Below are 22540 nucleotides of genomic sequence, written 5' to 3'. Positions count from 1 at the left end.
TTTCAAGGCTGATACTGCCAAGTATGTATTTGATTCTTGCCAAAGGTAAACTCTATCCTGCAGGAGCAAAGAAATGGAAGAACCGCAGGCTCACAGATCAAGTAAAATGCTTGCTGAAGAACTGTAGAACAGTAGGAAATTTTCACTGTAAACTCTTAAGAAAAATTTCTCAGGAAGTGGTAAGTCAATAAACCCACAAAGACCTACTGCATTATGAAATAATAGGAACTGAGGAGGCATTAATTGAAAGGTTTGCTTATATAAATAGAACAAATGTTGATTATAAGAAAGAAATACAATTAAGCAAAAGATGTGGATCAATATCAAGCCATCTTGAACTCTTGAGATATACCAAGGCAAAACTTTATGACCTTACTAATTCTGAAGATAAATAAATTTTTACAGATAAGTAAATTTGTACAGATGAGATCTCCACAACTGCAAAATAATCTTTTTATTAGCTACTGATGAATTTACATTAGTTTGAAAATGGAAAATTCCTGACTACTGCAGCTTGATGTCTAATATGTTCAGCACAAGTCTTTCAGATGTGTGCAGTGAAAGCATCATTCATGGAATAGCCCTCAAGCAGGAGTATGCTATCCTGAGAGCTTAAATCTTCCCTCTCCCAAAATGGTCAGATCAATGTGAAGACTGATTGGATCATTCTGCCTATGTGATTGCATTGCAAATCTGTAAGAGAACACTGTAAAATATGGGTGCACATATGATTAATATATCAAATGAAATTTGCTCATCATCTAAAGTTCAAACCATCAGTAGTTCAGTATAAAGATGTTCACATCAAATGACTCCATTTGGGGAAGACACAGTATCTTTTTTCAAAATAAGAATTGCCTAGCAGCCTCCCAGAAAAATGCAATGTATTACATTAACCTCTCTGCAACTTTCTTTCAATAGCTCAGTTTTTGGATTTGTTTCCTTTTGTACAAATTCACTGATTGTTGTACTTGATGTGGTTTTGGTGGTGGGTTTTTTTCCCAGTTAAACTGCACAGAGATAGCTGACCAATTTAACAAGGACAGTATTGGCTATACAATAAACTTGGCCAAAAGAGATGCCAATGCATGAATGGGTGTCTAAAATGATTGGATGTGAACAAGAATCTGTCAATGATACAAATTTCAAGTAATTTGAATTCCAGGTATAGAGTCTGACACTAAATGTATCTGTGGTACCTATGAGCAAGATGGTAAAATAAAGGCATTTCCCTTTTCATCAAGTTTCCACTTCACTACTTTCAGTCAGGTTGTTATCTTTTGGAAATCTGAAACTGGTTTGCGCTGACAAAGAGTTTGAAAGCCATTAATATTACGGGTTTTGCTTACCTTGCCACTGTACTGCAGAAAAGGGGTCAAACTTCTGAATCCTACAGAGGCTTGGCTTTCTCAGGTCAGTGTGAGCATGTGGTGTGGGGGCTGAAACATCAGCTTCACCACTTCATTATGCTTCTGCAGTATGCCCCAATAAACAGGAAGTAAAAAACCCTGAGGAATGTAAATCCTAAAATATTTTGTACTATCTGTATATTTGACAGCCCTTTCCTGGCTGGTAGAAATCAGTTGGGAAATTTGGGACTGGTCTCCAAGGATGGATTAAAGTGTCTGAACAACTATCATGTGATGCTGGATAAAAAAATCAAAGCTTGAAAAATTTGATCTATTTATTTTTAATTATGTTTTTTAAATTTAATTTTAGTGGGATTTTTAGTCTTTTATTTTCTGCTATGGGGCAAGTTTGCAAGTTTCTACTGATAAGGGTAATGCCAACTAATTTTCATGATTTAAAGATATATAAAATTTTGAAAGGAAAATTTTGCTTCATTTAGGAAAAATCCCTTTGAAGAAGTTTTTGGAAAAAGCCCTCTACATAGAAAAAAAATGCTTATCTTCTCTGCAGCAGCAACAGCTTTGCTGTGTTTTAAAATTACAAAAACATCCATAAATCACAGCCCAACACCTGCTACTGGATTTTATTTGGAAATATAGCCATATGTTCACCATCCTTTGCTATTATTAAAAAATTATTATTGTAGCAGCAACCATGTTTCCTCACTTTTGGTTGATCTTGATTTTGAGTTCAGGATACACAATGGCATTTCAGTCTTTTGGGGGTAATTTCTGTGGTGATGAAGATGCTGGAAATGTTTAATGTAAATTTGATTTTTTTACAGCAAATTTTGCTTTTACTGAGCTCTAGTAAATACTGAACTTAAGCCAGTAGGACTTTGATGCCATGAGTTGTTTTAATTTTTGTGCTATTAAAAATTTATTACAAAATAAAGACACCTATGCTTTATTTTCTGATGTGTGAGAATAGTATGAAACGCAAAAGTAAGATTGTGCTTTTTAAATATGCAAATCTGTTATTGACCCATAACAATTGTTTCTCTGGTTAACAAAGAATCAGATTTCTTGGATGTAGGCAAATTTTGAAATGGGGAGATATATACTTATTATTTCCTTTGTCTATGAATTTTTTTTGATGCCTATGCCTTGTAGAAAACTGTATTCAGAATTTTAACTTTAAACAATAAGACTATTTTGATGTTGATTTTAGAGGAATATGTTTCCTTCCAATTTTACTTATCATTTTAAAAAAGTTCTAGTCCTAGCAATAGAAGAATTTAATAGTGACTAATTTAAGACCTTCAAACTTTACAGATTTTTCCATATATGTATTCCATCTAAAGAATTTTTTACACAAAACCCCCAATATTTTAAGTGAAGGTTGGGTGGGTTTTTTCAAATTTAAATATCAGAATTAATTGTGAAAATGAAACTGATGAAATCAGACAATTTTTTGAAAACTGTGAAAGTTGGCTGTCAGTCTCTAGGAGAAAGACTGCACCTGTGTAAAGATCAATTTGCTGTCGTGGTCTCTGAGAAAAAAAATCTAAGGGCAGGACAGAAAACAAAGTCCCATTTCTTTTTTCTGTCCATCTTTAAATACATCAGTAGAATCTGGACACCAATTTGATCTAAAAATCTAACCTGGGTTCAGTAGAGTGCTGTAAAGTGGCACTTTGAAAGCAGTAGTAAAAGCAGCTGATGAATCTCCTGGGTAAGTGTAGCAAAGTGATGTCTCTAATCATGTTAAGGCTGATTGAAAAACAGAGCAGATTGTTACTTAACAGAAAGTTGTATTCAGGTTAGAGGAGATTCAGTTATTTAAGGATAAATATTGGAACACTTCTTGCTCTGTGTCAGGAACACCTGCAAAGTGAATCAGATTTCCATTAGAATGCTCTGTTTGCTGTGGTCTATGTCATTAGCCTAATTACAGGATCCTTCTGAGCCCACTATGATCCTTTTCTTGCCTGTGCAACCTTTGGTGCTGCCTTGGCTTGCATGCACATTTACCTGTCAGTCTTAAATGTCTTTAACAACCTAAATGTTTCTATGATTCTATGCCATCAATATTGACCTGTGTGAAGTCAGGTGATTACATTCAGTTCCTGGAAGGGAGGGACTGTCTCTTGTCCTTGCTTCACTTTTCTAATCACATCAAGCCCCACTTAGAGCTCTCTGCCACACCATTGTCCTCCACCATTCACACCCTCCCCCCTGGCATTTATTTCCCTTTTAAGTCCAGCTGCCATCTCACCCTGCCTGCTTTGTTTCTCAGGTGTGCATCAGTCCTTTCCTTGAGCTGATGCAATTTATTAATCCGCTATCCTGTCAAGGCAAGAGATATTTTTAATTGTTCCTAGGGATAAGATCCAGAGATATGGGAAATACTTGATCCACAAGTAATGTTTCATAAAGCTACCTTTATGAACATCTCTGAAACATCTTGTCTTGCTAATCTTCAAGAATTTTGTAGGAAATAAAAGATTTTTTTACTTTTATTTTGATATACATTGCATTATATTATCTTTCATATGAAATTAACAGAAGGGAAGATTTCAATTAAAAATTAACTAGAGAAGAGTCACAACATGTCTATGATGAAATTTCATTTTTATTGAAGAAGCATTAATACTTTTTGAAAGTGATAAATGACCATTTACTCTGTCCATTTATACATATAGTATTAAAAATTGGGGGCACTTATGTATCTTTAGTACATATAGTAAATCTGGATAATCCTAATACTGTTATTGGAGTGATTCATGTTAGCAAGATAATATATGCTTTTTTACTTACTCCTGCTGTCCATGGACAAACATGATTGATCAGCTCATCACCAGTGTAGCTTGTATATATATATATGTGGTTAATCAATTTATAAGTGCTCTCTACTTTTAATAATTTCTTTGTTCTTAAGTTACATTCCCTAACATCTTTCCTTCCTGGCTCATTCAGCAGTACTGAGGATAGACATAGCAATTACATAGCTGATGCTTATTTATCAAGAATTTTCCCTATCCCTTCTGCTTGCCCCTGGAAACTTCTCTCTTATGACCTCAACATTTCACTTAGTCAAGTCCTATAAAATTCTCTTTGTGGAAAGTACTTTTTATGAGAGAATATAGTATCATTTTCCTTGGGTTTTGGCCATTGTCTTCACAATTGCTGTCGTAGATTTGGTTGCACAGATGTTGCATTTTGAGCTGAAAATTTTTCATGGCAGCTATGTAAGGCTGCCTTAATCACAACAGGCTTCCTCAGCTGTCCCTTAGCTATGACCTATGACATCTTCACTCCCTTACTTCTAAACCCATTTCCTAATAGAACCCAGCAGATCTTGTCTATGATAAATTGTTATTCTGGGTTGCAGCTGGAGATCTCATCATACATGCAGTGTATTCTGGGGCTTATTCATTAATCCAGAGTAGTGACCACAGGCAAATCCCTACATGCACCCTTCAAGTTTTAGCGTTCAGTTGTGATGAAAACTGGCCTAGTAAAATTGGCTATGAGTAGGATCTGTCTTCACACCTCTGCTGCAAGCAGCATGTGACTGTACTGCAGGGGAATGTCATTAGGTAATACATAGCTACATTCTTACACAGAAGTACACAAAGTATGGGATGATTATGAATGCAAAATCTTAAGTGCCTGTTGCTCAGATTTCTTGATTTTAACATTTGAATAATTTTACCTTGAAATAAGCTATTGTATTAAGAGGTCAAAATTGCAGTCTCCTTGTGTGTTGTACATAGGCACCTGTCTCCTGTATTTTAAGTGATTGTGTACTGATCTTCTGGGCTGAAGAAGCATCAAATCCATCTTGATGTGTGAAGAGATAGATTGAATACTTATGGCACAAAGGAGGATTCTTGTTCTTTGTCAAGGGCTTTATCAGTAAAGATGGTCATGAATACAAGATGGTGCTTTTTGACCATGCTTTGGTTGCCACAATTGAATAAGAGGGGTGAATTCTAAGCCAGAGTTTCCCATGAGCATGTTGTTGAGGTAGGGCAAAGCCATGTCTGGGAAAATCAGCAGCAATGTATAAGCTGGAGCTGGTGACTTGCTCCCACAGGCCTTGGAGCTGTAATTTGGCCAGTCCAAAAACGTGGTTGACGCCCAGAGATCAAAACATTGGACATCAATGTCTAATCTGTATAAATTAATCCTTTTGGTATTAACAGTTGTTAATACCAAAGGGGTTAGCTTATACAGATTTTGGATAAAGGTTTTAGAGGAAATAAAAGCCAGAAATTCCAGGACCGAGCAGATATATTTCTCAATAATACTCTTATTAATCTTTTCAAGTACAAACAAAGATTAGTCACTAGGCTAGTTTTTCTTGTCAAGACTTCCTCCAGAATTTTGGCTTATAACAAAAAGTTCTGAGGAAAGCCACTCTTCTAGTACTCTGCCATCTGCAAAATCTTTTCTATCCAGAAATACAAAATTAATGTAGCATGTTTCTGAAAGTGACAAGGAACAATCTTCTGGGTATTTATAGTTGGTGATAATACTGATTTATCTGAGAATGTAATGCAAATGTTTGCCATTTGTGGTTCACTCTTCAAGATGCAAGAAAACCCCTGCACCTGTGGATTTAATGGTGCATGAGGTCATAAAGTGCATACTTCTTAGGTCATGAGGTTGGCAATTTATACATAAGCTCCTAATATGCATAGGACACCAATGGTGTGAAATTCTTCTGGGCTTATAGTCCAAGCAAGTTTTCTTTGTCTCACAGGTTTTAGTATCTCTTGTTGCTCAAGTCTATGACTGCAGGTCAAGAGAAGACAGCCTGTATACAGTATGTACACACTGCTGAGGCCTCAGCACATTGCAGGATTAAGCCCTCACTGAAAAGCTGTTTGTCTGATCTAGTTTGGTAAAACAAATTATGGTAAGACTACTTAAACTGTCTCCAAACTGCTGAAGTAAAATAAGGCAAAATACAGAAATAATCAATATAATAGTAAAACAGATCACTTTCTGATTTTGTGTTTTTTAATAAAAAAAATAATTACAGGAACAATAATTATTTTTTTATTATTAATCTGGATTGAAATGAAAGCTTCTAAGAAATTTTAATGAAAAGAGACTGCTGAAAGATATTTATACTTTTTAAAAGTGCCAATGCTCACACCAAAATCACTCTCTTTTTTTTTATTTTTTAACATATCTTTGTCCCCTGATTAGGCTCCTGAAAATGTGAGGTCTATCACTTGATTTCTCTACTGGAAGTGAAGAGAGTTGAATTAAATGTGGACAGGAGGTTGTAACCATCCTATTTATTTAGTTGTTTGGAGAATTCTCGAGGAAATGTACTTTCTATGCTTCTAACTTTGTTCATGTTCATCTCTTGATCTAAGAGTCAATTAGGATATTAATACACTTGAAAATATGATCAAAGAGTCATAGAAGAGACTGTGGCGGCTGGCATAGAGTGTGATGGTTTTATCTTTGCTTTTATGATTCAATTTTTAAGTGTCCTGCTGATATTCATACTGATGATGTACAAACATTCTGCTCTTCTCCACTGCATTGGAACAGGGGAGAGTAAGTAGTCTACAGTAAAAATTTTCATTAAATTATGCAAAGGCAGAATAGAATCTGTACAAATGTCTGTATATGCAGTACACTAACATAATATTTAGCTGGATGATCACACAGGATTATGGCTGTGGCCTTCAGGAGAAACCCTCGACTATCCATCTCTCAATTTGGCTGCACAGTAAGTTCTTTCAGCTCAGTTTTTTGCATTAATGCTTATTTTATTGTTCTGAATGAATGAGACTGTCATAAATTACTGGAATATATATCATAAACAGAGTTGTTTCAGTTGTTCAGATAGTTAGACAAAGGCTATTAATACTGTACATGGTGCAAAACAAAGGCATTTTAAATCTCTGTGATTCTGATTGAACAAAACACTTGAATACACAAGTAATCACATTTCTATGTGGGGAAGTCCCAAAGTAAGGACACCCTTAAGATACAACTGCTCATCTGATTTCCCTTAAAATGAGAGAATGCTGGAGTATGGCGAAGGCTTCCAATCTGTGAAGTTTTGCCTTACCACAACAGTGGATACATTTATAAAATAGAGCAAGAAAATTCTTTGAATTCAAATACCTTAAAATTTTGAAATGTGACAAAACCCATGTATTGCCTGCCTGTTGTGACATTCCAGGGAGAGATGCAACTCTGAGAAGCTTACAGTCACGTCCTGATTCTAATAATACCACTCAAGGGGTTTTTTCCTGTGCTAGTGGGAAAATCTCCTTATTTCCACTGATTTTAGCTCTGCTCACTTCACCTATCATCCTACTCACAGGCCAGCCTGGTATATCTAGAAGAAGTGTGCTGTGTTCTGTTTTTTACTATAAATGGTAAACATACCAGCCAAAACTCCATACCATGTGTCAATTAAAATGTTTGCATGTCTGCAGAGCCAGGATCAAGAAAATTTGTGGGGTTGTTAAAGCTATCCCTAAAATATGATCTGTACTGGGAGCCACAGCATATTGTGAGTTTCAAATTCTTCCTCCAGCATTCCTCTGAAATAATTATGAAGAAATTAAGCAGCAATCAATAACTATGAATATCAGTGGCTGTGGGATGAACCACATTCTATGCATGCTTTAATAAAAACATGTGAAGAGTAGATATAGATAGTTTATACATTTTTGTGATGTCTTCTAAGACTCTTGATTGATGTAAACTGGTACTTAGCAGTTCTTCTTGTGGCCTCAATGTGCCTGCACCAGGAGTGCCTGAAGAGCTTAGACTTTAATTGGCCAAGATAATATTTAAAATGTAAATAGACATAATTGCAGAATGATTTCTAAAGTGTATGATAGGCACAGCTTGCTTTGTATTACAATGTATGATATCAAATTACAATGGAGAGTGTTATTTTGGAAAATAGTGGATTTCTCTGAAAGCTGGTCATAATACTGTAAGTCTTTTCACTCAGTTAACTTTTTCACTAGATTATTGGGATCTTTACAGCATCAGAGTATACCCCACAACTGGTAAAGTTTGCTTTGCTAACAGTAATCCAGATCTGCTGTCACAGAAAAGCCACAGTCATATTAGTCCAAAGTTCAAAAAGTTCACATGCAAAAATTGCTTGTATAGTTTTGAAATAAATTAATGCAAATTGGAATCTTAGAGATGTTACTTTTTTCTGTTCACCTGTGAAATACCATTCTGATTTTAAATTTATTTCCTCTGAACTGTGTCACATGTTAGATGAAGGAGAGATTTAGACATGGTTGGTGCAGTTGTAAATTAATGGGTCATGCAATCTCTGTGACTACAGGTTAGTCACGCCCATTAATTTTTCTTTCCAAATTTCATCTTTTAATGCAGGAAATATGGTTTGACTTCAGATTTTGTTTGTATCTAGTAGCACTTAATCCTCTAGATTAAGTTTTTGGCAATTTTGTTGGGGTGTTTTCTTTCCTTTGTTTATATGGTTTGCTATGTAATTGGTGTTTTTAAAGGCAAAACTTCTTCATTACACCTACTGGTTTCTCCTCTGGGTTGGCAGCATTGTAAATTATTAAATAGAATTACAGACAGTGTCATGATAAGTTTTAATGTGACAATGAAGTGAGAGCATTGATCTTATGTCATTTGAGTCAGAAAAATCTGAACAGGTAAACTATTTGTAATTTCTTACAGCTGAATAGGAACATAAGTAATATTAGTAACAGAAAAAAGGCCATCTGGTCCAGCTTGCCTGAGTTTGTTTGCCTGGTTGATCATAATCTCAACCACCTGCTTTTCCACTGAGCTCTACTTCACCAGCCCTATCTAATTCCAGAAACAAATGTATCTGTCTCTTGTACACCTTTATAAATCTTTCCTTATAGCTTTGAATATTCAGACCTTATGTCGTCTTATGGCACAGAAGATCCACAGAGTCTCGGAAGAGATCAGAGCTGTTAGGTTCTATAAGCTCAGTAAATGCACAGAAAGAAGTGCTCCTGATCTAAGGGTTTGAATCTAATTTCAGAGGAAGTATGTAGATTATTAGAAACCTATTGTAATAGAATTAGATTACCATCTATGTGGTGATGTGATTGCCCTAGCCAGTTGCAAAATGCAGTGTTTGTTTTGCTTTTAGATTTGGAAACAGACACCTATACTATTTATAATCTGTACTGATGTTATGCCAAAACATTTATTATTATTAGAGCCAAATTTTTTCAAGACAATACTGTCTTTCTTGCAGTGTTGGTGGGGGAATAAGAAGAGTATTTAGTACTCTTAAACTACAGATCTTTTTTGGCTAGTAGCGGAAGAAGTGAACAAAAGTGAAGTAAAATTTTCTTGGTATAAACTGATGAACAAAAAAATGTTTTATTCTGACCATGTCTCTCAATTCCCACTTGCTTTATCTGACATTCTTCTAATCTATAGCAGTGATTAAATAATTTGGAACATTACTGAAGTGGGATTAAAATTATTTAAACAATCACTTAAAGTTTTGATCTGTTTCTGAAAGATCATGTCTTGTTTTATATCCTTCAAGCTCCTTATGAGCATATGTGAATTTACTGTTTTGATGTATTTCAGCAGCTGTCTCTAAGTTAGGTTTGCTTGTGTTTCTACAATGCCCCCCTACTGCCTTTTTTCTTAAATTCTTCTTTTCCCCCACTTTTTTCTGCCTGGAGGTGAAATAAAGAAGGTTCCTGTGCTATAGCCACTGTCTTAGATGTTGTGATATTGGAACCTGCCAGTTTTACTGATTTGATTATCTATGTCCTGATTCCCTAGTGTAAGCTCCTAGCAATACCTCTGGAGTTTTGGCTAAAGAATATTCTTAGCCTGGACTGGCAGAGCTATGCTCTGCTTCCCTCTGGCCACTCTTTTGCCATCACTGAGTGTCTCTTGGCTGGGAATTTGAAAAAAAAATGCTGGGATCTTCCATCAAATACTAATTTTGTGGTGAGATGAACACAGGGTAGTCCTTTAACTTAAAAGGTTTGAAAGCTCCCATGCTGGGTATAGAGATAATGGATACTAAAGTGCATATAAAATATCCTATGAAATTATACATAAATGCATACTGTTCAGTATGTCTTAACACACTGTAAAACTTTGTACTTACAAGTATGTTTTCCATAAAAAAATCAACACTTTTCAGATAAAGATTCTCTGTTTCCCTCTCCTCCCCTGCTAATAGTGGGTGGAGATTGGCTGTGGAGTAATAGGACTTTTTTGGTAGACTAGAGTTGAGTTTGGCTCGACAGCACACTCTTTTTGGGTCAGTTCTTTTGTCTAACAAAGGATTTTAAGCAGAGATCTCAAAGCAACAAAAAAAAACCTTTCTGTTTTTATATTGAAAATGAAATACACTACCCTTGCCAGATAATAATCACACTATATAGAGTAGAGGAGCCTATTTTTCTTAGGCAGATCTGTTTCCTATATACAACTTCAGTGGTTGAGGTAAGCCTGCAGTCTAGTATCCTGCACTTCATAGCTTTAGTGCTGACTTTTGTGTGATTGGAAAGCACAAAGTACAACAGTTGCATCCTGCATTGAGCTTTCAGTCTAAGCTTGTTCTGTAGCTTAGAGCAAACAGATAAAGGATAAAAAATGAATGAATTTACAGTGTACAAATGTCATGATTAATCAGCTCAGCTAAAAATCTTTTTTTTCCATACTTGCTATTTTCTGTCTCTGAAATCCTTTTCTTTCTGTTAGCTCTGGTACTAATTATCCAGCGACTAGCTATTGGCCTTCAAAGTCAGAAAATGCAACATCATTCAGGAGACATGTGGCAGCCAAACCCAGTGAGCATGTAGGAGTAGTGCCTTTACAGGTCAAGTGCTAGAGCTGCTCTTTGACAAATCAGTCTGAATTAGCATCATAGGAGTCTGTTGGTATTCCTGCTCCCCCGCACCTCTGGCTTCATCTGTTAGTGCTTGGTGTTGCCAGCCATTTTTTTGCACTCCCAGACCTGCAATCTGTTTCAGTGCTTGCTGGTAGTGCAGGAGCACCTTCAGCTCTCCAAACTTATTACCAGAACTTACAGCACACGTTGAAATGAACCCCACACATGAAACTCTACTGCACGTGGTTTCACCTGTCTCCTGCTAGTAATCATTTATCAATATTTTGGGGAAAGAGGAAATGTAATAGAAAGTTACTCTTCTGACTGATATTTGGATACTGATACTCCTGATATTTGGGGTTCAAGAGTTTGCACAAGTAGCAAGGGGCACCCAGTAAAAGGCTTTCTTAAAGGCTGTTTCATGCCTTTTGGTTAAATGTGAGAATGTTGCCAGTGCCTCTATCCCTGTGGATGGCTCCAATGTTAAGACCTTTTTGTATAGTCCTAATTTAGGCTCATGTCTGCTCCCTGCTGAAGAGACAGGACAGGGAGTGATGGGAGACAAAACCTTGAAGATAGCATTCTGGTGCTAGAGGCGTCCTCTTGATAATCCCAGCTGACACACTTAGGAGTGCACTCTACCAAGCAGATCCCAGCTTGATGGAGTATGGAGACAAATTTGTACCTTTCTTCTTCACATTTAAATTGAGGCTGCCTGCTTTGACTATTAACTGTGTTCTGCTCTCTTTATCTAATCTATTTAAATGGATTCCATGTCTGTCTTGTTAGAATGATAAATGAAAAAGGCTATTTAAGTCTTATCATGCTTAATAGTGTCCAGAGCATCCATTACAGATGCAGCCATAGGTAATTACTTGATGGATACAGAGGATCTGTGGTCAACTATATGCTCTGAGGAAAGGGAGCATAAAATAAGTACTGACAACACTGGTCCAAATGTAGTTTGTGGAAGGACAGGTCTCTTAGCACACATCACATATGCTATAAATGAAGTGGATGAAGTTCCAAATACAATGGAATTGCCACTGCTTAATAAGCACAAGGCTTTCCCAATATGTCTGTAAATTTCTGGAGAATTTTTTGCAAATCTAGTCTGCATTTCCACACATCTGTCATTCAGAAGCTTAGCTGAAGAAGTAATTTAAAACACTTTGGAAGAGATTGGAAGAGAAAAGTGGAGAGCCAATTCCTTTTTTTATACCAGAATAAATTGATTTACCAGTTAATTTTTACTGTATCTAGTTTGAAAAAATGACCAACCAAATAAATGAATGCAGGAATTCAGCCTAAAAGGTAAAGGATACATGAAGGGGCCATGGATATTTCCTTTGAAAAAGTATGTTTATGTTTATGCTTTTAGGTTGGAAGACTTGAAATCATTCCAGTTCTTCCTTTTTTTTTTTTCTTTTTTTCACCCTTGAGTGTGTATTTCCCTAGCATTTTTTGAATATATTGTTCTGAGAGGCAAAAAAAGTAAGTTTAATGTGTCTCAGTTACTATCAGTTATTGTTTTCTTCCTAATATCCTCCAGCTTTATGTTGCTTTAACGTATGCACATTCAGAGTTTTGAACGTTGTGGGAAAAGGTTTCACTGGTATCCATTCTTGCCATTAAAGTGCTTCCCTTCTGAATATTGCCTGCCAAAGTATGTGGTATCCTGCAGAGCAAGAGGATGAGGACATAGATTGCAATGAAGCTGAACAGTTTGCACTTCCTAACAGTGACACCAGACATCAATCTTTTGTAAAGACAGCCCAGAATACCGGAGGAGAACTCTCAACCCCACTCCCCCACACTAAAAAACAAAAGGAGAATTATCTCTTTTTTTTTCCCCATTTCATTTCAGCAATTTCCTTCTAAGATCCTCCAAGATGAATATGTTCTCAAGTTGCATAAGCTGACATTTCAGTGGCTGAGACTCTTTTGGGGAAAGAAAAAAAAAATAAATGGAAAGACTTGAAGTAAAACTTGGGTTTTACTTTTTTTATTTTTTAAAGTAATTTCTCTTTTTCCTTTTAAAGTTTTATTTAATTATGTCTCGGTTCTCTTTTTATCATCAGGCTAATGAATACAGTGCTAATTCTGTTACAGTTAATGCACTTCACACGTTCATGCCACAGTTTGACCTCAGTATTCAGTAACACTAAGTTACACAGGTTGGCAAGTGCTCAGAATTAAAGACTGCCAGGGCTGTCATTGCCCATACTGGGCGAAGCTTAAGTCAAGTCTGCAGCTTGTATAAAGTGGCACAGACTTATAGAAGTCATTTTGAAACAGCTGCTGGGGATCTTCTTTACACAGAAATTTGTTACAGGTTTTATTTTAATGCATAAGTGTAATTTCACAACACGATGATTTAGGGTTGTGAAATTCATGAGCCATATTCTCCTCTTTGTAGTAAAAAAGGAGCAGAAAGCAAAGTGCTACAAAAAGTTTCTACATCAATGAATTTCAGAAGTTAAATTATGGTGTGTCGCTCAGTCAGGAGGCTGTGAGGTGTAAGGTGGATAAACCTTGTTATAACCAGGAGAAACCCGCACTGAATAAAGGGTATTTGTAAAAATTGAGGCCATTATTTGTGGAAAATGCTTGATAGGGCTTGGGACTGGGTTCTCAAAGAGGATTTTATGCTATAATCTGGTTATCCTTGAAAGTGCCATGGCACCATTTTTTTCTTTTTTTTTAAAACAAATCAGAGCTGTTTTAACACTTTTACACATTAAAGAATCTGTTATGAAATCCTTAACAACTGAAAAACAGAATACCTGAATCAAGCTTTATACACATGTGAAGGAGACAAGTGAAAGTGCAACAGCTACTGCCATCATGGTTCCTGATGGTGTAGAGACTCCTGTCTTTACAGAGGATTGTCCAGAGCTCAGGGAAACAAAGCTTTGACCAGCTGCAGAGCTGCTCCAGACAACAAGAGCACTTGAAAATTGGCTTCAGGAAGGTGTGAGGAAGAGGCTGGTCAGGCACGTTGTTGTAGCAGAATTTTTGTGAGACCTACTGTGGACTGAAAGACTTGGCAAATGTTCCACTATTTTCAGAGTAAACTTATATAGACAGTACTAAGACATAATCCCTATTGTATTTTTCTTAATTTTTTTAATGTTTCCTATTTTTCTTTGTGGAAATGTCCAAATCCAACAATTGCGTGCTAAAATTGCTTTGAATCCTTTATCTTCTCAGTATCTTTTCACACAAAGGAATGTGCGTTCATTTTCTGTTAGAATTATGAGTGAAGTCAGATATTGAGTCACTGTTACTTATTTCTGAATCTTACCTGATAGCCTTTATTCCTTTGTAGCTTTCCATGGTGTATGTAGAAACAGACTGTTCAGTTCCTGGAAACTGTATGAAAAGCTCACAGGCCATGGGTTAACACTGTCCTAGTGTAATAACTGAGATTTTTACTCTGATTTACATGGATATAACAATGCTGCAAGAAGTTTGACTCATGTAGCTGAGTTTCCAAGAGAACTGCTCCTACTTGTTTCAAGAGACTGAATCTTTGGGTGTGCTGTGGCTTTTTCTAGCCTTTTCATTGATGTCCCATGCTTATGAGGACGCCAGGAAATAACATAAGGCACGTATGGGTTGAGAGGACCATTATTTTTGACCTGGCGAGCCTCTGCTTTCCTAACCACATGATCTTTTAAATATTTTACAGATTCAGAAGCGTATCTGGGTATAATTCACAGTCCCCTGGATTCTTGCTAGAAGGGGATAGGATCTGGCCTGTTGTTTATTCTGGGTAGCATGTGTAATACTTTGGCTTATCTTGATTCTTCCCACGTTTCCCCAGACCATTCTGCATCTTAAGTTTTGCAGATCTTATTGTGGACTTTTTTGTGTGGGAGCAGATTTGTGTTTTCAACTGGTATGGCAGCAGATCAAGCGGGAGGTTTTGGCTTGTGCACATATTCTGGAGGCAGGTTTTGTGGAAGGTTGCTCAAATTTTTGGCTTACAAACCATGGGAGTATATACCATGTATTACTTGATTACAAGTTAGCCCACTCACTAAATACTTTGCTGACCACATAGAGTAACATAAGAAGAAGGCTGAAAAACAGATAATCCTGACTAAAGCTCAGAAAGAGCACATCTCACATCCCAGAAGGATCAGATGCTGAACAGCAAGTGAAATTTACTAATTAAACTGTTGAATTGTGATTGTATAGTCCACAGGGTGTTTCTTGGTAGCATAATGTTTTTTTGATACTGGCTTTGTGACAGGCTGTATGATTGCCTGTCCTGGCATTACCTGGGTAGAGCAATGTGCATTTCATTGCAAAATGACCAAGGACTAGGTAATACTGAGGCTGAAAAAATGCTTTTGAGTTGTTCCCCCTTGTCCTGACACACCAACTTCATGAGCAATGGCTGATATTTTAAACAGTGGTGGAACTCCTACTTTCTGAAGGCTGAGAACTGCTCTGGGTCGGGAACATGTACAGATAGGTGCTTCTCAAGAAAAATGAGAAAAAGAGAAAGGTTAAGAAAATTGTTTGAAGGTCTATAGTAAATCAAATCTAGTTCACCACTTGAACTCGGATCTCCTTACAGCCAGTTTTTGGTTTACAAATGTGATTATCTTGAGAATAAAAACTGCTGAAACTCACTGTAGCCAGGGCCACAATTTAAGAAAAATGTGTCTTATTAAAAAAAAAAAAAACCTAAAAACAAAAAACCAAAATAAACCAAAAAAAAGTGTACATTTCCCTGTATACATGCTTCCTGGTGTGTGGTATATAACAGAGCCTTCCAGATAAATTCCTTGGATCCAGTTCTGTTCTCATTAAACCCGCACAGCTCTGTGCTAACACTAACGTAACCGAGGAAAGAATTTTTCCTATAAGAATTATATTTCTAATAAGCAGGAAGCAGAGCTTTTTGGCAAAATCAGTTATCCTGCAACTCTGCCTGAAGAATACTAAAACAAAAAACATAAAGCAAAATTGGCTCAGAAGAGTCCAATTCATATCTACTTCTGTTGTGGAGATGATAGCTAATCTGTTTGAATCTGGTTTTATGTGAGGTGGATCCCAACCAGGTCCCAAAATACAGGCTTTTTGGCAATGTTCATTAAAATAAATCCAGTAATTGTCCTTTCCAGTAACAAAATTTAAGTGGTACTGTATTGCAGGGGTTGCTTGTCCAATGCAAGTGTAGAATCAAAGAGGGAATAAGATTCTGTGAAAAAGCTCTGCATGAGAAGGGATTTATTCAAATTCTTAAAAAGCAACAATAGTACACTAAATTGGGAAGAGCTGTTGACTCCCTGCAAGGCAGAGGCCCTGCAGCGGTATCTTGCCAAATTAAAGGTCTGGATGATCATCAGCTACAGGAAGTGTAACAAAGACAAGTACTGAATTCTATACCTGGGCCAGAACAGCCCTGGATGTACAGACAGATTGGGGAATGAGAACCTGGAGAGCAGTGCCACAGAAAGGGACCTGGGGGTCCTGGTTGATGTCAGGTTGAACAGTGAGATGAGCCAGCAGTGCCCTGGCAGCCAGGAGAGCCAACCCTGTCCTGGGGGGCATCAGGCACAGCATGGCCAGCTGGGCAAGGGAGGCGATTGTCCTGCTCTGCTCTGAGCTGGGACAGCCTCACCTCGAGTGCTGGGGACAGTTTTGGGTGCCACAATATAAAAAAGACCTTGAACTGTTGGAGAGTGTCCAAAGGAGGGCAACAAAGATGGTGAAGGACCTTGAGGGGAAGCCTTGTGAGGAGCAGCTGAGAGCACTTGGTCTGTTCAGCCTGGGGAAGAGGTGACTGAGAGGAGACCTCACTGCAGTTATAACTTCCTGTGAGGGGAAGTGGAGAAGCAGACACCGATCTCCTCTTTTTGGTGAGCAGTCATGAGGCATCAGGGAAGGTTTAGGTTAGATATCAGGAGAAGGTTCTTCTCCCAGAGGGTGGCCAGGCAGTGGAACAGGCTCCCCAGAAAGTGGTCAGAGCACCAAGCCTGACAGAGTTCAAGAAGTGTTTCAGCAGTGCTCTCAGACATATGGAGTGATTTCTTGGCACTGTCCTGTGCTGGCCCAGGAGTTGGACTTGATAATCCTTGTAGGTACTCAGCATATTCTATGATTCTATGGTTCTATGAACACATCGATTAGGAGAAGGCAGTAAGGTAGTGAGTAATCAAACAGTTGAGGTTTTTTTGTGAATCAGAAAATGTAATAGTTTAGCAAATAAATTATTTAAATGCTATGTATTTTCCTGTCTTTTATCTTTTTAGGTAGGATTGAAATGCATAGAAAGGAGGTGACTGACATTTCTACCTTCCAGGCTGTTTTTCTTTCCTCAGTCATCCTGGGCTTTCTACTAATTCTGACTGGAGAGAATTAGACCCAGGAGATGATCCCTTTGTGATTGCTTGTAGGTGAACGCAGCACAGAGTATCTACCTCTGAAGCCCTGTGGGTTTAGGAACAGCAGATTCCATACTGGGGTCAGTTGGGGCCATGACATCTTCTAAAAGATGGCTAGCATAGCAAAACTGAAGGCTCTGTTTAAATTTAAGTAGGTGCTGAAGGGAAACTTTCACCTGTTCTCCTAGCTACAGTCAGTGTTAACTATGAGAGAAAAACTTTAATTGACTCATCAGATGTATTTTTTTCCATATTACTTAAGATCCAGGTCTTATAAAGCTTGTATGCATACTTTAATTAAAAGTTAATTTCTAATCTTTTATAAAAAAGAGGCATCAAATCTTTACCATTTCACTGATTCTGAGGATGTCATATAATGGCTGTTTCCATTGAAATCACTCCTTAAAATGACTATAAGTTTTTATTGGCATACATGTTTTCTTCTGTTCTTAACCAAAATGTGTTGAGCTATGAAAATTACTTAAAATTACTGGAATTTACTGGATTATGTATTCTTCAAGAGGCATCTTATGTGCACAATGAATGTTTCCCAATACTAAAAAAAATACTTCAGAAGTAATAAAATATGGCCCAGACATTGGATCTGTCTTAGGGTTTCATAGAATGGAATTTGATTAGTAATGAAATATTATTTTTAAATAAAAAAATTAGGCCTAAGTCAAATCATTGGTCACCTTACCAATATGATTTTGAAAGTGTGTGAAACATTACATTTTATGAATTAATTAGGAGGACGAAGGAATGGAGAAGAACAAAAGAATGATTACATCAATAATCTTTCTTCATTTTGGAAAATCCAGAAAAGAAGATAAATGGGACTGCTGAAAAAAGCCTGGCTTCAGCTTCTTGTTAGCCAGTGCTTCACTGCTGTTACAAGGCTACTAGTAAGTTCCTTCAAAGCCTGTGCTTCTCCATGCTGGTTCCCTCAGCCTCTGATTTTTTTCTTCTAATAACAGAATTTGTACGTTGGACTAATGCTAAAATGAGAAATCTTCATTTTCTTTTGGAATAAATTTTAGGATACAAATCTCTCAGCTGCTTGGAGCCCACTGATTTTAGCAGGCATCATTCTGAGATGACGTCAAGGACGCTTAAAGGTCTAGAATGAAAACTGAGGGCCAAATCATAACCTGTCCTTCATTCAGCAGTTTCTGTGTAGCAGCAATTTTGCTTTGTCACCTAGCTACATGGCATCATTTATTCTCTGTTGGGATTACATGCTGATTCTTTAAATTGTGTGATGGATGGAAATATTAATTGATTTAGTAGATGATGGTAATAATAGTAGTAATAATAATAGTAATAAATTCAACAATTTAAGTACCAGTTAATTCAAGTACCAATTTTTGGTACTCCAGTACCAAGATGCAGTTGTCCTGTTGTTCCCCAGATGGGAGTGGCTCATCATGTCTCCATCCATTCACAGGAAACTGGGGAAAGCCACAACAGGAAAGGAGGCCCTTGCTGTCCTGGGTTTTAATTTTCCTCACAGCTACATGAAAAGGAAGTGCTACCTTTATCTTCACTGACAGGTAGTTCTTCATAATAGCAGCAGATGCAGAGGTCTTCTGAGACCCAAGTGAGTCTCAGGAACTTAAAGCTGGTTCTGCTGTGAGCAGGAGGTTGGATTAGAGGTCTTTGGTGGTTCTGTCCCACCTGAGTTACCCAATGATTCCATGAGGTTCAGTCTCCTCAATCAAAGATAGGGGGTTTGTGTATAGTTAATTGAAGTTATCTATTTTTTAAATTGTATTTAACAATCACATTTGAATTATGAAACGTCAAAAATTCCATTAGAACACTGTCTCAGTGGCTTCTCCAATTCCATCACCTACTTTTTTCCTGTGGCTTCACAGTAGGATTTGATAATTTTATAAAATGCAGTAATACTTCCTGTTTTCTGCGTGATTTTTTTTTTAAATCTGTGTTGGTATTGGCTCAACCTTGCTTTCTTTATTGGTCATTATGTAATAATACATATGAGAAAGTCTGTGTGAAAGAGTCTTCTATAATTTTATCCCCATTCAAATATTTTTTTCATTTTCTTTTAAGTTATCATCATTAGAAATGAAAAAGTGAAACCACAAGTCTTCTGTAGAGACATGCCATTTCATTTCTCTTGTGGGCAGTTGGTGAGCAGTCATATTTATTTAAGAATGCTCGGTCTGTTTCTTAGATTTGAGAGATGTCTTTTTGGCATTATGGTTGTAGTATTTTTAATATACTAATGGTTACAAACTGAGTTTTAGTGTGATCTATTTCACCCATTCATATTATTCTTCTGCTTCAAATAAGTTCTTGATGATCAGTTTCTTCAGATTAATGTTAATACATTTTTTTTTCCAAATGAGTCTGCCTATTTCTCAAAGGAATTTAATGTAGTCTGTGCCATTGGTGTCATCAACAATAGGATTAAGTAGTAGGATTTAATTTACTGACCTATAAAAGAAGTCAGAAATAGCTGTAGCAGTTAAATTACTTGTGGAAGAATTGTTTGTTTATCTCCCCAATATTCCTGTGGTGCATTTTTGAATGACAGATCATTTAAGCTGGCTTGCACATCTGAATAACTGACATTTTACCAATATTTGGTTACCATATTCCATATACTTGTTAGTGTAAGAGGCAGTTTAACTGAAAAATGAATCCTAATAAAACGCCTTTTTAGTAATTCGTTTTGAAAACCATTTGACCTTAACTACAATGAAAGTAGACTGTAAAAATCATCATAGATTCCCTTCCTTGAACTTTTCATAATGCTGAAAAATGACTGAGGGAAAGAAGAAAGATCCAGTTACTGTACCCTGTTTGCACAGCTGTACTTCATTGAGTGGAGGCTTGTGTTACACACAGTTTGTGATAGGAAGTAAATGCTTTTAAAACAACTAAGGAGACAGGTCTTTAACCTCCACCTTTTCAAATGCTTTTTTCACTCATTTAGCTTCTGTTGAGGTCTTGAGAAACATTTCATACACAAATTATTATTGAATACTGAAGCTCACCTGAATAATTCATTTCCTGGTTTGTTTATTAGGCAGAGATGCATTGAGATGAGTTTGGTTGGTGTTCTTTTGGTGTTTTCTTTTTTTGAGAGACATCACAAATTATTGATATAGTGAACACTTGTTCCTTCAGGAACAAATGCATTTGAAGAAGAAAGAATTCTTAGACTCAGTGTTAAGTGTTATTTGACAGTTGAAATTACACATTTGTTTCAGCAATTTTAAGTATTTTTAAGGCCCTAGAGATAATTTTAAAATTATTTTGTTATATTAATTATTAAATTGTCAAAATTAATTAGATTTAAAACTCCTAGTTGCTAGCATACAAGATGTTACCTCCTGTTATAAGAGTCCCCTAAATGGTAAAGGTACGTTCAGATTCATTAAGAGGATTTTTTTTTACTTACTTTACACTAGAAGTACATGTTAATCACCAGACCTAAACTATTTGATGTAAACTTGGTTGCAAACAATCACAGGACTTTAGACAGCCATTATAAAATAGTTTTCTGAATGTGATTCTAATGTCTGCCAGAGGCACTTCTCTAATGGCTCTGGTGAAACAAGGTCAGTGGCAATGGGGGTGTGCAGCTGGCAGACAGCCACTCAACTTTTAATTTCTGTAATCGGCTGAGGCTTTGTGTATACTTCATCCCTTGAAGTACATGAGACCTTAAATTAAGAATTATGATAAACAGGCATTATTTGGGCTCCATTGACTGCATGCTTTTCCCTTTTTTCTGTAATTAAGGTAATCCTTATAGCTGATGGCCATGACTATTTCTATTTTCAGTATCCCACTTCACACTGGCCAGATAAAGCGCAGACAGGCTACCCCGGTCTGCACTTATGTGAGAAAATGCCTTGAAATATAATCAGGATTTTGAAGTATTCTTCATTTCAGGGCATTAGAGGTATCATGCCTTTGAAGGACGTGGCTGACACTGATTTTGCCCATATTCCGGCATTTTTTTTAACTGTAACAATAGAGCCACTGCTCTCCTTTGGCTGTGTCAAGGCTTCCCAGCAAGCATCAGTTTGTTTTTTCCATTTGTCACTAGTGGGCAGGCAGTGGCTGTGTTTTGTGGTCTGTGGCACAAGTGGGTTGAAGATTCGCACATTCCAGAAAAATGTAAGCATAAAAGCTGACACCAGTTAAGTTCTTTAAATTAGATACATACAATTTTTGGAACACTTTGTGTGCCCTTCTAGTCTTTAAATATGTCAAGTGAAAGCATGAGAGCATCCTCAGTCTTTGTCTCTCTGAATCCCATACAGAGCTCCAACTGACTCATGTTACCAGAAGTCGGATGAGGCTTTCTGGCTGTTTAATTCTCATCTCACACATCCTTCTGCTCTTCCAGCAATGATTTTAATTCCTGCTACAGCCTCTCCTTACTTCATGAAATTTACACTGACTTGTGTGTGCTGACAGACATGTAATCCTGCCTACACAAACTCAGTTTTGAGCATTAGGTTTTATTATTTTATGTTAATGTAAAATAGCAAAGTGTAAATTGGAGGATTAGTTGCTTCTAGCTTAAGAAAAAAGGGCCTTACAAAACAAATGTTTCTTCTCTAGCACAAACCTCATTAGAAATTTTGTGTTTTGCAGAGGTTAATATACTGTGGGCTGCACACCAAGTACACCATAGTTCAGAAGATTACAACTTATTCACAGCCTTGAGACAATCTGTACTGCAGAAATACACCTCCTGGGTAAGTTGCACAAGATTTGACAAACAAATTAATATCAACAAGTTTTAGTAAAAGTTAAAGCATAGCATTTATTTTCCTTCAAAGAAAAACATAATTTTTTAAAAGATATTTGACACTGAAGGCACAGAAGATGAAACGGAAGAATCTGATAATCATAAGGTTTAAAAT

At 36.8% G+C, this 22540-nt stretch overlaps 1 protein-coding gene across 2 annotated transcripts in view; it reads left to right on the top strand.

Moving 5' to 3' along the window:
* The window catches only part of AGMO (alkylglycerol monooxygenase), a 187494-nt gene that overhangs the window by 54497 nt on the left and 110457 nt on the right, over positions 1-22540 (top strand). For both annotated transcript variants that reach the window (XM_054273897.1, XM_054273898.1), the window contains exon 4: positions 22269-22372. In XM_054273897.1, the coding sequence (XP_054129872.1) occupies positions 22269-22372 (104 nt within the window). The remainder of the gene's footprint in view (positions 1-22268; positions 22373-22540) is intronic.

This window comes from Melozone crissalis, unplaced genomic scaffold (assembly GCF_028551555.1).
Source record: "Melozone crissalis strain CALT ecotype California unplaced genomic scaffold, PUWL_Pcris_2 ptg000016l_1, whole genome shotgun sequence".
Taxonomy (NCBI): domain Eukaryota; kingdom Metazoa; phylum Chordata; class Aves; order Passeriformes; family Passerellidae; genus Melozone; species Melozone crissalis.
This window is presented reverse-complemented; position numbering and strand designations above follow the sequence as displayed.